The sequence below is a fragment of the Aythya marila genome, assembly GCF_965140915.1.
Source record: "Aythya marila genome assembly, chromosome: Z".
Classification (NCBI taxonomy): domain Eukaryota; kingdom Metazoa; phylum Chordata; class Aves; order Anseriformes; family Anatidae; genus Aythya; species Aythya marila.
This window is the reverse complement of record NC_139080.1, coordinates 20479306-20496000: the sequence shown is the minus strand read 5'-3', so window position 1 is coordinate 20496000 and position 16695 is coordinate 20479306. Positions and strand designations below refer to the sequence as shown.

General features: G+C 37.4%; 1 protein-coding gene across 9 annotated transcripts in view; it reads left to right on the top strand.

The window, feature by feature from the left end:
• The window catches only part of PDE4D (phosphodiesterase 4D), a gene marked incomplete at its 5' end in the record, with an annotated part of 636111 nt that overhangs the window by 310269 nt on the left and 309147 nt on the right, over nt 1–16695 (top strand). The window contains one exon of one of the 9 annotated variants that reach the window (XM_082783129.1): nt 15325–15704. The exons of the other annotated variants lie outside the window; for them this stretch is intronic. Within the exon in view, the coding sequence (XP_082639255.1) occupies nt 15658–15704 (47 nt within the window). Of the gene's footprint in view, nt 1–15324; nt 15705–16695 lie in introns of those variants that run through there. 9 annotated transcript variants of the gene reach the window in all.

Genomic DNA, 16695 nt, shown 5'->3' with positions numbered 1-16695 from the left:
TTTTAAGTCATAGAATTTTGTTCATGATAATGAAGATCTGTAAAATAATACAAAAAGTTGTTGAACAACCTCTATCAAATACAAGATGAAACACTTTGCTACCAACAGATCCTTCAACATAACATACTCTTTCCTCAACATACTATTTTCTAGAGAATTAGTGCCCTGGTTTCAGCAGGTAGTAGTAAATGGCCTGGCACCAATTTTCTATTTAGTCCATTACTGGAAGTAGTTTAACGTGTCATTGTGATATAAATTGATCTATTATATATTGTATGTAATAGTATATTGTGATATAAATTTTATATCACAATTTTATATAATTTTTATAAATAAATATTGTGATATAAAGTGATCAAATGCTGATGTCATGCTTTACTTGTAATGAAGTATTATTGCATTTTCATAACAAGTATATTTGCTATGCAACCTAAAATATTATATTGAGTAGAAGTCATTCATTAGCTTTCCAGTTTTAGCTTAGCATTGCAATGGGAAATTATACATCACCTTTATTAAACTGTTGTAGTACATTTAAAGTGCTAATGATCATTTCCATAATAAGCTATCTACCAAATACTGATAATATATATTTATATAAACATATGTTTCTTGGGTGTTGAGTGACATTTCGATATTTAAAAAATGCAAACAATTAGGGCAATAAGGAATTACATTTATAGCGTTAATATCGTTCTGTAGGAAGTAGTGAGATGTTTCTGTCCCCTGTTATCTGTGTTCACCAAAGCAGTATATAAACAGATATTTTTTTTTCATTTATCAAAAATTATGTGCTCAATTTTGAAAATAAGAAATATCAGCAAAACATACTTTGAAAGCATGTTCTCTTTCTCCTTCTCATTAGCTAATTTATCCCATATTCATCATCTCTGAAGAACCGCATACAAAGGTGGGCATGAGTCAGAACTTTTAAAACTTTTTTAGAGGAATAGTGGATACTTAGACTATTGAGGAATCATAATATTCAAGTAGCTTCAATTAGTTAAAAGAAGAAATCTCAAAAATGACCATGTAGGGAAAAATAACCATTTCAAATGTATCTGTTTTCTTCAATCATAGAATCATTAAGGTTGTAAAAGACCAATTATGTAAAATAGTCTGGTCCAATCAAGCTCTCTTAAATTTTGTCTACATTGCATGTAGTATTTAGTACTGAGGCACTGTAATTAGTCTGCTTTGATATGCACAGTTTTTGATAAACAGTCAGGGCAATGCAGTCACCATGGCCCAGGTATAATATGCCAAATAAGTGTTTTCTGCTTCAAATAATGCTGCCTTGGCTTTCCATAGTGCTTTGAAGTTTGTGTTCAGCACAGGTTATGTTGGCAAAACACAGCAAGGCCAAGTAAAGTCATGACAGTTACTCTAGTTTCCCAAGTTTTGGTAGATAGCAATTAGAGTCCTTATCTTGAGCTGGGCTTGTAGGTTCCTGCCTTTACACCAGTGGTATACCTGTTTTCAATAATCAAATACCAGAAAACACCAAAATTTGTTTATTTATTTATTTATTTATTTATTGATGTCATAGAGGTGGCTTATGTTTGCAGGAATATTTTATAAGTCCTGAGAAGTGTGTTCTCATACTCCATGAATACATCCAATATTTAGCACATAGGAAAAATGTAGTACAACACCTTCCAGCTGTTCCAAGGGATATTTAGGAGTCTTCTCTTTAAAAAGATAGTGGACATATAGTAAAAAAAAAAAAAAAAGTGTTTTTCTATTTTCTTTGTGCATCATGAAAGCTGATTCGTCAGTTCCAAAGCATTACATTTGTCATAGTCTTGAGATATGTCATGGGGGAAGGCTTCCATTTCTTGCATTATATGCATTTGAGGAGATAATCAGTGAGGCTTCTCAGAGTGACTTCTGCTGCTATAAACTCATAGAAATCTGAACTTCAATCTGCAAACCTGCAAACCAGAGAGGTTTACTACTTAGATTGTCACATGCTGGCTCTTTATTGTCATTCTCTACGTAATAAATTAAAAAGAAACCAAAAATGGCTTTGTATTACAGGGAATATTGGCCCATATTAATTTAATAAATCTAATTAAGTACTTTATAATCAGGTTATTATTTTGTTTTTATAAAGAACCAAAAGTCCACTTCTTTATGTAGTGAACAACAATTTCACAGTTTTCTACTTAACTTAGGACCATTTGAGATAAGTGTATTTAAACTATTTGAGATGAAGATTTTATCTTTTTTTGTTTCTTAGTTACCCCAAGCATCTTTAGTTTATGTTGCTATAAAATGCTATATACTTGTAACTGAATATTTGTCCATATGCATTCCAGCTAAATTTGTGTAAACAAAATCTTCATCCATCAGTATACATTACAGCAACATCTGTATCCTGTATGCTATTCCTGGGACAGTGGAAATCTGCTAATCATATAAAAGGTCTAGTTTTTTCCTACCATCTGCACCTGGGAGACATAACTTCTATCTGACTTAATTTTCATTTGGTTCTCTGCAATATAAATCATGTGATTATCTTAAATTCTGAGAAAATAAAATAAGATAAGGGGGTTATTCTTACCACTTTTTACTTAAGTGGCAGGCAGTAGTTGCAAGACTTTAGTTCTTGTACTCAAATCCAAGTTACAAATATATTAGTTTTTGTTAGAATAATAGAAGTTGTTACTTCCTTGTTGCTAGAAATCACTGAACATGTATGCAATTACACATGCACTTTCATGTACACCTGGCATATGATGTATTTGTGTACAAAAAGTAATTATGAAGATAATTCCTGTCCTACTAAACAATAAAATGTCATTCATAAATATTTACGTGTGTATGTTGGAGAATGGCATTTTACAGTTTGCTCATGTACATCATACATATACTCTCTACTGACTCCAGGGGAGTTGTGGTCTGATTCTTAAAGCCTCTGTTAAAGGCAATTGCATAATAATTTTGTTGTCAGTTTGCAGAAGTTCACTCTCAGATCTAGACTTTCATGGATGGGGGAAGAGGGATTACAGTTCCATGAACACAGGAGAAGATATTAATACTGGAAATAAAAAGGAAGGCACTGCATAGCTACGACATTTGTTTGTGGTGATTGGTAGAAGGGACTGTAAAGAATGCTTGGGTTTGGATAGAAACATCTCAATTTTATCAAAAACAAACAAACAAAGAACAAAAAAAACCCTACCAGAAATTATAATATTTTGAGTTAAACATCCTATTATGATTTAAACCTGTGTTTTGAGAAAAACAATAATAAAAAAGTTTTTAACAGTAAGGATTGGATAGTATGATACTACATATGTCCTGGGGGTAGTCTGGTGCCAGGACATATGTATATATACAATGAGTTTTTTTATCAAATACTCAGTGAACCAAAAGAAAACAAATAAAAGATGCATAAACTGCAAAAGCAAAGAAAGAGAAGAAGATAGATTTGTGCTGTACAGTTGGTTTTGGCGTAACAGGAAATAGAGAAATACCTTTCTATTTTTTTTTAAATTTTTAATCAGAAAAATTATTTTAAGTGTCAATATAGGCATGATAGATAATAGGAACAAAGGTATGTAAATCTGAATTACTGTATTTGGTATGGAAGCAAACCTCAGACATTAATGCTATTAAGCTACAGAGATTGGATGGTTATGTTCAAGAACCCTAAAAACTGGCACAGGCAACCTCAGTCTTGTAGTGAGGATTGTTAATAAGATTATAAAATCATAACTGGTGTAATAGTAATTGTGTTACTTGTATTTAAAAAGACCGGAAATAACCTAGACAAGTACCATGGCCTTTTTCTTCTTGAATACCAGAATTACTAGGCACCAAAACATATAGAAAAGGAAAAAAGTGTTCATGAAGTTCAATAGCAAGAAGTGTAGAGTCTTGCACCTGAGGAGGAATGAGCTCAGGCACCAGGACATGCTGGGGGCTACCCAGCTGGAAGGCAGCTCTGCAGGAAAAGGAGCTAGGAGTCCTGGTGGACACCAACTTGAACACAAGTCAGCGATGTGCCCTTGCTAAGAAAGCTAATTCTTATTCTTGGCTGCATTACACAAAGTATCACCAGCAGATCAAGAGAGGTGGTCTTCTCTCTCAGCATTGGTTAAGTACTGTGTCCAGTTCTGGGCTCCCCACAGCCAAGATAAACATGGAAAAACTGGAAGGAGACTAATGGAGGGCCCCCATGATGATGAAGGAACCGTAGCACCTCTGCTATTATGAGAGTCTGAGAGAGCTGGGACTGCTCAGCCTGGAGAAGAAGAGGCTTGATCTTATCAATGTCTGATAGTACCTGAAGGGAAAGTACAAAGAGGCTTTTTTTCAGTGGAGCCCAGGACAAGAGGCAGTGGGCAGAAACTGGACAAGATGGAACAGGACTTTCCATCTGAACATCAGATGTCATATACAATGTCACTTAGGAAATAACCAGTTAAAATGGAATGCACAGGTGTCAATAAAGCAACTTTAAGGCAGATGAAGAGCCAGTGAGAGAAGACCGTTTCTCAATACTACTAGAGTTCTAGGATTTCACTTAGTATTTTTATTCATGTTTCTGTTATAAACACTAGTCTGTAGGAGTGCACTAGTGACACTTTCCTATGACTCAGTGTTAGGAAACATCACTGTAGAGGAGAATCACATTACAAGATCTTGGAGTAGTTAAGTAGGAGGGAATGTAATGCTTAGAAGTCTTAACTTCTCAAACTTTTTGAAACTATGGAAGAACATAGAAAGTCTATTAATGTCTGAGAGGACAGGCTGACCAAAGAGGAAAAGACAACTTCAGTGACTCAACAATACTTCTGTTCCTTTCACTACTGCTAACCTTTTTTGTGACATAACCTCAGTATTGAAAATATATGATTTTGCTTGCACTGAAGTTTTTTGCATAACACTTTTAATGATGACTAACTCACAAACTGACAAAAGTTATTTACTCATAAATAAAATTAAAAACAACAAAAACAAGGCAAAACAGTGCAAATAAAGAAGCATTTCCTTCATTCATATACATTACCTGTTAAATGTCTAACTTCATATTCTGATTTCAAAAATCAATTGTATTAGCATGGTTAGTTTTATTTTCCATAAAAGCTATACAAAAGGTTCTAAATTGACAGAAAGATGGAGGATATATTGTTTAATATAAAAATACTGTATTGCAAAATTCAATAAGATTTCTGGACAAATTTCAGTAATTTTAGAGCATAGCCTAAATTTCTACTTACTTCAATTTCTTAAAAGCAGAAGACTTACAGCATGTCTGTTATCACAAAAAGTAACAAGAAATCTACAACTCAAATCTTTATGAGGTTTTATGAGATGATTAAAAAGGATAATGTAAATGTTTTAAATATTGTCAATCATTAAATCATAAATTGAAATTTGCTTACTGAACTGTGTATTTGAGTACATCAGAGAAGTATAGTTAATAGGAAAATAAGATATACTAGTAGAAATGACATTTCAGAAAATGCATCTCAAAGTATTGTTACTTATTTTAGATTTTTCCCATTCTACCACAGTCCCCTGTCCAAGAAAGAAAAAAGGCTATCTAGTTGTCAGAAAAGAGTTGTACATCTAAGGAAGAGTCCATAAAAATAGTCAATGAAGGATCCTTTTTCTCTGTGTCTTTTTGTAAGTCATATCTGAATTGTTCAATTCATGCTGTTACCATTCTTTTGTAAAATGTTGTTGTGTTCAGAATACGTATAATGCATGGCAATATAGAAAGAAGCCATCTTCACTAGACTAATATACAAATTATTAGCAAATGAAGTGCAAGCATGTTGGAAAAACTCATTGTAGGCTGTCTTTTCTCCAAAGCCCTGTAGAGAAGGTAAAGCTGACATGCATGGAGACTAAACTTCTACTCTGTGCAGTAAAGACATTGTGATAAAAAAACCAACCAACCAACCAAACCAAACTTCAGTCTCAGTGAATATTTATGCACTTTTGTGTTGATATTCTTTAATATCTAAAAAAATATATAATATTTTCTCACTTAACATTCTCAACAATCATTGAATACTCATGTCAACTTAATCATGTAAAGGACAGTGTAGAAGTCTTCCCAGAAGTCATCACTGCTGTTTTTCAGTTAACCTGAGTATGGACTGCTAGGAAGCCCTTTCTGTTGTAGGCTCACATGCCATCTTTACACCATTTGCATTGTATCCAGGTTTGGGAAAAAATATCTGAAAATGTAAACCAGATAAGTTTGTGAGCAAAGTAAATAAAGACAATTTTAGACAATCTTGTTTATTAAATTGAAGATACATACTTACATTAACAGAATTATTTTAAATCAAATGTTTGTATCATTTTAAGCTTCCTCGCAGTATGAACATAATATTGTATCATTTGGAACTAACTAGTGCCAGTATTTACTGGAATCTCTGTTTTCCTTTCCTTTCCTTTCCTTTCCTTTCCTTTCCTTTCCTTTCCTTTCCTTTCCTTTCCTTTCCTTTCCTTTCCTTTCCTTTCCTTTCCTTTCCTTTCCTTTCCTTTCCTTTCCTTTCCTTTCCTTTCCTTTCCTTTCCTTTCCAGTATGAATGAGTAAAGTTTTGTTCTACCTTGGCATTCATGATTCAAGTACTCTGAACTATATATTCAATTTGAAATAGAGTACTGTTAAAATAATACACAGTCATCTTCATATTAGAGAACAGGTCATGATTATTCCCTGGAAATGTATTTAGCGACTTCAATTCTTTACCACTGCAGAAAAATTTTAAAAATGCTATTTCTTCAGCATTTCAGTTTTACAGTTGTGAAAACAATTGCTTTTCTTAAATAACTTCTGCAAACTTACTGTGGATTTCAGTTTTACCTAATATTTTCACTAAGGTGAAACTTTAGAATTTTGGGCTACTTGATACAGATAATTTTCTGTTTCATAGCAGATATACATCAAAACAGTTAATGCAGTGCCACTACATGTAAAGTTTATATTTACATTTGTAGAGTGATTTTTAAAGCATCTGAACCCTTTCTTATGCAACAGGGAGGAGATGAGTCTGTGAGCATGACCATTGTCTAGTCAATGGAGATAGGTTGCTATGCCGGAGAGCTACAGTAATTTTTCCTCAAGGATCACTGACCTGTAATATCAAGGAGAGCAGGACTCTTATTCTTCAAATGAGACAAGAAAGTAGTTAATGTATCAGAAGGACACTTTTTTCCACACCACTCCATTTGTTCCAGTTTAAATCTATGCAACTTTAATCATTTGTTTAATCACAGAATCATAGAATATCCTGAGTTGGAGGGGACCGACAAGGATCATCAAGTCCAACTCCTTGCTCCACACAGCATCACCCCCAAATCAGCCAGTATGTCTGCAAGCATTGTCCAAATGCTTCTTGAGTTCCATTAGGCTTGGTGCTATGACCACTTATCTTGGGAGCCAGTTCCATTGTGTGACCACCCTCTTAGTGAAGAACGTTGTCCAGATATGTAGATTGTAGGAAACGAATGGCATAGCAAGTTTAGCAAGAAGTGCAGTTTACCAAGTAAGATTCATAGCAACAATTATTTTTACTGTAACTCAACAATTAAGCAGATCTGGGCACCATGGTACAAGAAGGACATTAAACTGTTGGAGAGTGTCCAGAGGAGGACAACAAAGATGGTGAAGGGCCTAGAGGGGAGGACATATGAGGAACGGCTGAGGGCACTGGGCCTGTTCAGCCTGGAGAAGAGGAGGCTGTAGACCTCATCGCGGTCTACAACTTCCTCATGAGGGGGAGTGGAGAAGCAGTTGACCTATGCTCCGTAATCACCAGTGATAGGACCAGTGGGAATAGTGTCAAGCTGAGGCAGGGGAGGTTTAGGCTGGACATCAGGAAGAGGTTCTTCACCGAGAGGGTGGTTGCACACTGGAACAGGCTCCCCAGGGACGTAGTCATGGCACCGAGCCTGTCTGAATTTAAAAAGTGATTCGACTGTGCACTTAGTCACATGGTCTAAACTTTTGGGTAGACCTGTGCGGTGCCAGGAGTTGGACTCGATAATCCTTATGGGTCCCTTCCAACTTGGGATATTCTATGATTCTATGATTCTATGATCTTGTATTTTAGAATGACATTACCTGAAAAACTTCTCTAGGCTTTAACTGGGAGGGGGGAGCCTAAGGGAAAAAGAAAAAATAACAAAACAAAACAAAAAAACAAATGCGCACACACACACACAAGTGAGTAAGTTAATAGAAAACATAAATTATAAAATATTCTTCTAAGTTCTTGACCTGAAATTCTTTGGACTTCAAAAAGAACTGAGGCTTGGATGGATAATGTTCTGCTGAAATTATATTACAGTTGAGCATATTATTTTTGGAACAAAAATATATTTGATAACTAAGCTCTTTTCCATCTTAAGGAATAGCCATAAGCTCTTAGCAACGTTACTTAATTCATGATTGTTGTTCAAATGTGACCTACATGTGTTTTGAAGTTTTATCTTTTAGTATTAATTTCCATGATATAATTATGGCTCTAAGTATGCTCTCAAGCCCCGAGGGCAAGTTATGTGGAGTGGGTTATAAACACATTGCCTAGCACTCATTTAGGCCTCCTCTGGGTACAGAGAAACAACTTTCTCTATAATTTTTCAGTTCAAAGTATCTAAAATCACGTGAGGCTGTGTCAGAGCCCAGTGGTGTTCTGATAACATAACACCAAAAATTCATGTTGCTTGCCTTGTGATTTGTCATGAAGACACATGAAGACATTTGAGGGGGCAAGGCCCATATGGATGCAGAAAGATTAGATAAGAAAAACAGAGACGAATAAACCTGCTGTTATCTGGACTGCTTGTAGCATACTTATATGTGGTGAGGCCACACCTCGAGTACTGTGTTCAGTTTTGGGACCCTCACTACAAGAAGGGCATGGAGGTGCTCGAGAGAGTCCAGAGAAGGGCAATGAACATGGTGAGGAGTCTGGAGAAAAAGTCTTACCAGGAGTGGCTGAGGGAACTGGGATTGTTCAGCCTGGAGAAAAGGAGGCTCAGGGACGACCTTATTGTTCTCTACAGGTACCTTAAAGGAGGCTGTAGTGAGGTGGGGGTTGGTCTGTTCTCCCACGTGCCTGGTGACAGGACGAGGGGGAATGGGCTTAAGTTGCACCAGGGGAGTTTTAGGTTAGATGTTAGGAAGAACTTCTTCACTGAGAGGGTTGTTAGGCATTGGAACAGGCTGCCCAGGGAAGTGGTGGAGTCACCATCCCTGGAAGTCTTTAAAAGACGTTTAGATGTAGAGCTTAGGGATATGGTTTAGTGGGGACTGTTATCGTTAGGTCAGAGGTTGGACTCGATGATCTTGAGGTCTCTTCCAACCTAGAAATTCTGTGATTCTGTGATTCTGTGATACTGAAAGGGTTGTTAGATATTGGAACGGGCTGCCCAGGGAAGTGGTTGAGTCACCATCCCTGGAGGTCTTTAAAAGATGTTTAGATGTAGAGCTTAGTGGAGGACTGGTTAGTGTTAGATCACAGGTTGGACTAGGTGATCTTGGAGGTCTCTTCCAACCTAGATGATTCTGTGATTCTTTGTGATTCTTCTTAAGAAGCACAGTTTTTTCTTTCTGACAAAATAATTTACCTTATCCAAAAGAGGCTTCAATAAGGAGTTAATTTATATGCAGGGTGGATGGTACACAAAGCAGACAGGACAAAAAAATGTTACTTGACGTACACTCACATAACACTTGTGTGCAAGTAAAGGTCTCTAGTAGTCTCAGTGTGGAGAGTAAGGAGTTTATCAGTTGAGGATTCATTCTGTTGAGGATTCTGAAGAGAGGAATTTGTGTCTTCAGTTTCTATGCTATAATTAATGAAGATAATTTCTGTGTTATCTTAAATTTTTTATGACTAAAGACCTATCACTTGGATGATTTCCTTTACTGTGTGCAGTTGGGTGCATACTTCTTACCACTTCATTAATCGAGTTGATTTTTTAATCTATATAGTTTCCGTAGAGAGAATTTATAACGACTATAGGGATTCTATCACTTAAAATATAGGAATGAGCTCCAGGTATGGGGAATTGCTACCTCCATACTTTTTCTTCATGCATAGGTTTGACCATTTTGTCATTCAATCATAGAATGGCTTGGGCTGGAAGGAACTTCAAAGATCATCTAGATCCAACCCCCCTACCAGAGGCAGGGACACCACCCACTATATATCAGGTTGCTCAGGGCACCATTCCACCTGGTCTTGAACACCTACATGGATGGGGCATCTACCCAATTCCCTGGCAAACCTAATCCAGCACCTCCCCATACTCTGAGTGAAGAACTGCCTCTTAATCTCTAAGATAAATTTCCCCTATATTAGTTTAAAACCGTTCCCCCTTGTCCTGTCATTATCTGATTGAGCAAAAAGTTGCTCTCCATCTTTTTTATAAGTCCCCTTTGAGTACTGAAAGGCCGCAGTGAAGTCATCCCGGAGCCTTCTCTTTCCTAGGCTGAACAGTCCTAGCTCTCTCAACCTTTCCTCGTAGGAGAGGTTCTCCAGCCTCTTCATCATCTTTGTGGCCTTCCTCTGGACCTGTTCTAGCAGATCAACATCCTTCTTATGCTGGAGGCTCCAGACCAGGACGCAGCACTCCAGGTGGGGCCTCACAAGGGCAGCACAGAGGGGGACAATCAGCCCCCTCGACCTGCTGGCCACCCCTCTGTTGATGCACCCCAGTATATAGGTGGCCTTCTGGGCTGCAAGCATACACTGACAGCTCATGTCAAACTTTTTGTCCACCAGAACCCCCAAGTCCTTCTCTGCAGGGTTGCTCTCAATGAGTTCTTCTCGCAGTCTGTGCTCATGACTAGGATTGCCCCAGCCCAGGTGCAGCACCTTGCACTTGGACTTGTTGAACCTCATTAGGATCACGTGGGCCCACTTCTCAAGCTTTTCTAGGTCCTTTCAGATGACATCCCTTCCTTCTATGGTATCAACTGTATCATTCAGCTTGGTGTCATTTGCAAACACACAAAGGGTACATTCAATCCCACTGTTAAAATTAACCATCTGTGCTGTGTTTATGTTAGCAATATGTTTCTCACTGTAGCCCGTATTACATACCTTGTTCTTCATCTCAATGAGTCCTCTTTATCATTGATACAATATTGCAGGGTACACTACCATTTCTTTCTTGGAGGAAATTTTGAGACTTATACAATTGCCAAGTTTGATATGTTTTTTTGTTGTTGCTGTTGACACTTGCGAACAACTTGCTGGCTGAACTCACCAGCTTATCTTGCACAGTCTCAAAAGAGTTGCCATAGGTCATTGTCACTGTTTTATCAGTGACATTGATAAAATTCTGTATACTATTGTCTAGAGCTTTCTCTTCAGCTTTTCTTTAAGCATTAGCTTTACCTTCCTAGATGCATGTTTTGCGCTAATCACTATTGTATTGCCACCAAAATATTTCGCTTAATGATCTTTTGCCCTTTTGGAAAAACAAAAAAAAGACAACAAAAAAAATCTTTGTAAAAATATTTTGTAAGTTAAACTTATCTTTTTTCTTTTTCAGAAACCCCATCCTCTTGGTCAGCATAGAAATGGTAGTTTTATATACTACTGTTGCTATCATATATGTTTCTTGTGATCTGTATGATATATATAATATTATTGTCTTTATTGATTTTATATTAAAAACCTGATACTGAGAGCATAGCAGTTCTTACCTTTTTTAGTACTATTATTAGGAATAGAAATGTTTCAAGGTAAACTCTTCTAGTCTGTGAGTGCATTTTCATGTTTAAGAAGAGGTGAAGAAAATATGCTATAGAACTTCACTTTGACAGAACCAGATGTTAGCCCATTTAAAGTGAATTTTTTACTATCACTGACAATTGAAAAGCAGAGTGTTGTGGGAGGAACACATATTTGCAGAAATCAGAAAATGGAGATGCTAATAATCCTGCTTGGTTCCTCTAACCTTAAAGACTCGGATGGAAAGAAAGGTGCACTGTCATTAGGCTGATTAAAAAGAAAATTTATGGGACACACTCTTCATGACTCTGTTTAGATCTTTCTTTCAGTGGTAAGGAATACCAGCTTCCCAAGACCAGAAAGAGAGAGAGAAAAGAAGATAGATCCTCACTCTGTAGTCCAATGTGATCATTTCTCTGAAAATGAGAAGTGCTGAAAGCCAGTTCCTGCTATCAACATACTTTATCCATTACCTAATTAATTTTAGTGAAAAATTCTCAAAGAGACCTTGTAGAAGCGTCTAGAATCTAGGACTCCTCTCTCTCAGGGAAGAGTCAGTATCAGTTGCAGACTCCTTTTTGACAGTCTGTTTCTCTCCAGCTTCTTTCAGCTTAGCCTAGATTCAATATGAGTGGGGAAGATGCATTAGACCTTCCTGTAGCCTAAATTGTAATGGTCAGAGCACTGTCCTTTTGACAGAACAAAGGGATCAGAGCAAAACCTGCTTTGAAATGCTTTTTTTTTTTTTTCTTTATTTTTATTGAACTGAATTATACTTAAACTACTGTTTCAAAGAAGTAGGGGAAGCTGAGATGGAACTAACATACCCAAATGCTTATTTTTGTACACACCTAGTTAAAAAAAAAAAAAAAAAAAAAGCCACTATGGTTAATGCAACCAAATGTTTTTAAATATTGCATTTTTTCAAATTGAACTGATTAGAAATCTATAGTGGTTCTGACCTAGAAGAAGTCAGCCTATTCTAGAAGTGTGGCAAAAATTATTTACTGATTTAGGTCCCTGGTTTGAACTTACCTTTGCTCTGCAAAGCCCATATATCCTGTGTTCTACTTGGCTGGTGAGTTCTCTAACTGCTGCGCAATGCTATATAGTAATTTTACATACGCTCACCCTCCTTCTGCAACTCTGCTTCTGAATGAAATGAGTTGAGTCAGTGGATATAATTTGCTCTGAACTTAATACTAGAGAAAACCAAATATATTGGTTTCCTCATGACAAAGATGCAGAATAGACTCTGTGAATTTCATATGTGTTGAATTTCATATGTGAATTTCATAGTGGCAGGTTGGTGTTAAGAAGCTCTTTCTCAAGATAGTACAATTCATAAAGTAAGTCTAGTGTGGAAAATGTCAGCACCTAAGAATGATCAGGCAAGTATGCAGTTAGGCAAGTACAATATGAAATAATAATGACAGTGCAGATTTGTGTAGCATTTGGCATACTTAATATTTCATAATAAGTGGTTCTAGCCTAGAGAAAGCCATAGAAAACTGGATTAGTTAGAGGTAATGTTTTGTTGTTGTTGTTTTATATAGATAGATTAATCACACAACCTTTCAGTTTTCACAGTTTTGTTTATACCCTTTTCAAATGCTTTTGGCATAAATTCCTAATGCCAATTTGGGATTGGGGTGGTTGCGGTGGTGCTTTTCGCATAAAATATGAAGTGTTTACATGGTCATTTAAAAAGTTATACCAAATGTCCTTACTGAACATGGCTATAGACTTTGTTTTTAAGCTCTTAGTTAAAAAAGGCTAACTTTCATTCTCACTATTTGTAATTCACTGTATCTGTTTTCTGTCACGGCTATGCTTAAATGAAAAAATGAAAAAACAACCTTCTGCATGGATTATCAGGACATAAATGTTGCTGGAATCCTTTTAAATTCTGAAATCTTTTGTATTTTGGTGCTCTAACTCCTCAGAGTACAGATGCATGCAGTATACAGCAATACAAGCTCACTTTTTGTTGCTGAATTAAAAGAAATAGCATTTTACTGCCAATGCATTATCACATTCAAGTAGTCTAATATTTTATTCTTTCTACAGAACAGCATCAACTTTAATAGGGCTAATTTGGGGAACTGTAGAAGAGGGCCATGGCAGCAAAAGGACGGAGCTTAAGGAAATAGGATCTATGAAAATGTGCAGTTCAGTATCTTATCATGTTACTCGCAAGTCCACCCACACCCTAATCAAATACACACTTTTATCACAGCTTTTAATGTCACTGAAGTTGCAGCTGGCTTCCAAACTGCAGGATTTCCTGTCCAAAAGGGCAGGAGGTCATTCGAAGTTTAAAAAGCAGTGTAAACCTTGTTAAAATAAAAAAAAAAAAAAAAAAAAGAATGACAAGTGAACTGTATACGGCCTGGGCACATGAAGTGTAAAAGCCTTTCTTGATATCTTGAATGTCAGCAGGGATCAGCGCAGGAAAGCCTATTTCCTCCGCGCATCACTGCCCGCTGCTTTCTGCCCTCGATTGCTGCATTCCCCTCGCTCGCAGCCACCGAGGGGGGAAAGAGGTGGCTTTAAGGAAGGCTCCGGTGCTCTGCTCCCCGCACGGCCCCATCCTTCCCCGCTCCGTGCGTGGGTGGGAAGAGCCGCGCAGGACGGCGCTGTGCCGGGAGAACCCACCTAGAGGGCCCCCTTGACGCCAGCGCCGGCTCCGCCAGGCAGCCTGCCTCCACCGCAGCCCCAGCCCAGCCCCGCTCCGCTGCAGGCGGGGTGCTGCCGAGCCCGCGAGTGTCCGGAGCGCCGAGCGGAGCGGGCGAGGACAGCGGGAGCCCGAGGGGTACGTTGGAAATCCTTGCCAGCAGCGAGGAAGAGCGAGCCTGTTGCCTGCGTTGCGCTTGGAGCATAGGAGCATAGGCTCTCCAGCTTGGGTTTAATTAAGAAGCTTTCCCGAGGATGTTGCCAGAGCTTCAGGAGTGATAACTACTAGCTGGGAGCTGGACTGGAAAGAGGGTGGAGGGGGGGGTGGGGGGTGGGGAAATAAAAATAAAAACAAACAAAAGGACAGCAGAGAAAGAATTCTCAGACAACACGGGACTTAAGGCTGTGCTTTCGTTTTGCAACATAAAAAATGATGCACATGATTTTTATGTACAGTGTAACATCAAAAGAAAACTAGGTTCTGCAGTGCAAGAATCAATAGCTTAGTCATTTTACTTAAAGGGAGCAGACAGCCTTCTTATGGGGTTAGACAGCAAAAGCGAATTTGATCATGATGTGATCTTGTCTCATGATGGTCTCTAACTGTAGACCTGTTCTTTGGAGCAGAAAAAGCATACTTCCTTCCTTCTTTCTTAGATGAAGAAATAAACCCAGAGAATCAAATTCAGAAAGAAGTTTGGTTTTGTTGTACATGGCTATTAAACACCACCCTGTTCCCTGGGCTTGTAATAAGGGAAAACTGCATTAGAGTGATCAGTGATGAATATGTGTCTAAGAAAGAAGAAAAAGCAATATTCCTTTCCGAACATGGCAAAGCAATCTGAAGTTGCACGTTTTCCTCTCACCACTGATCTGGCATGGATGACAAGAAGCTACCTTTTGACTAACCTTTTCCAACTGTACAAGATGCTGCATATGAAGATGCTTTAATTCGTATTAAAACCACTTGGATTTTTATCAAGGCAAACTGTTGGCATTGTCATACTGTTTCTGTATACTGATTAGTTTAATGTATTTTTAAGTAGAAAGTGAGGCATAAATGGATGGACATATACCTAGAAAACCCTGTGACAAGTCTTTCTTCAGATCCTGGGCATTTTTATTTTTGTGGATTACAGTTACTCTTGCAATAATCCCTGCTGTTAACTGCTCCTGCAGTTGTTCTGGAATGCATCTATGAATACCATAACAGATAAAGCTGTCTGACAAGGAAAACACTGATGTTGGAAGATCTGTGAACATGATGCATGTGAATAATTTTCCCTTTAGGAGGCATTCATGGATATGGTGAGTAATCAATACACATTACAGATTGTTAAACTCAAAATGCTTGTTTGCAAAATACCATGGCAAGTACCAGATGCTGTGTTTTTTCCCACATTAATGTCAAATGAGGACTAACTGGGCTATGAGAATCTCACAGAGATAGTACTGCTGAAGTAATAGGTTTGGCACTCCTTTGCCTGTACAGAAGAGAGAAGTGATAGAAAAGGAATTGTAATGGTCATGCTTTCCTATATGGTAAAAGCCTTTTGAGCAGAGAAACATATTTTCTTTTTGTATCAAAGGTACAGAAATACTTCCCACTTCTTTCTTAGCATTACTAGATGGAAATGATGAAGATGTATTTTCGTCCTTTCATATTGTGTTTTTTGCCCTGGACCTTATTTCTATACATTCAAGTGGCCTGAAAACAGGAAAAAATGTTCATTCATATGATAATACAGTAATCTTCAATTCATTTTTCTGGTAGGTTTTTGTGTGTTTGGAAGACAGTCACATAGCATTAAAATCCCTTTATCATCATTAAAACATCTGTTTCCTTGCTAAACAGACATACATAGTTCTTGTTCACTGAACAGTCTTTCTCTGTAACTTTCTTTGCAATACAGTGCAGTTGACTTGCTTATAAATTCTACCAGTGGTTGTTGCGTCATGTCATGCTCTTTATGTTGGAATTTGTCTTGATTAGTGCTTAGTGAACATTATCTAATGCAAGAATAGTTTTCCAGAAAACTTGTGCTCATTGGGTAAATATTGAGTCTTTTAATGGCAAACATAATTATGGAAGCTCACTGGAGAAAATTTGCATTCAAGTTGTGAGATTGGCTTCATGTGCATGGATTTTTGAAAGATATGCCCTCAGTGTATGTTAGCCTCTGTATATGACTAATTTGCAGGAAGAATTTTCCCCGGGAAACATGTTAGTAGAGTTCTTAAGGCCAAATCCTTTTCATGACATTTTAAAGTTGTATTTAAGAGGAACAGTATAAAAATC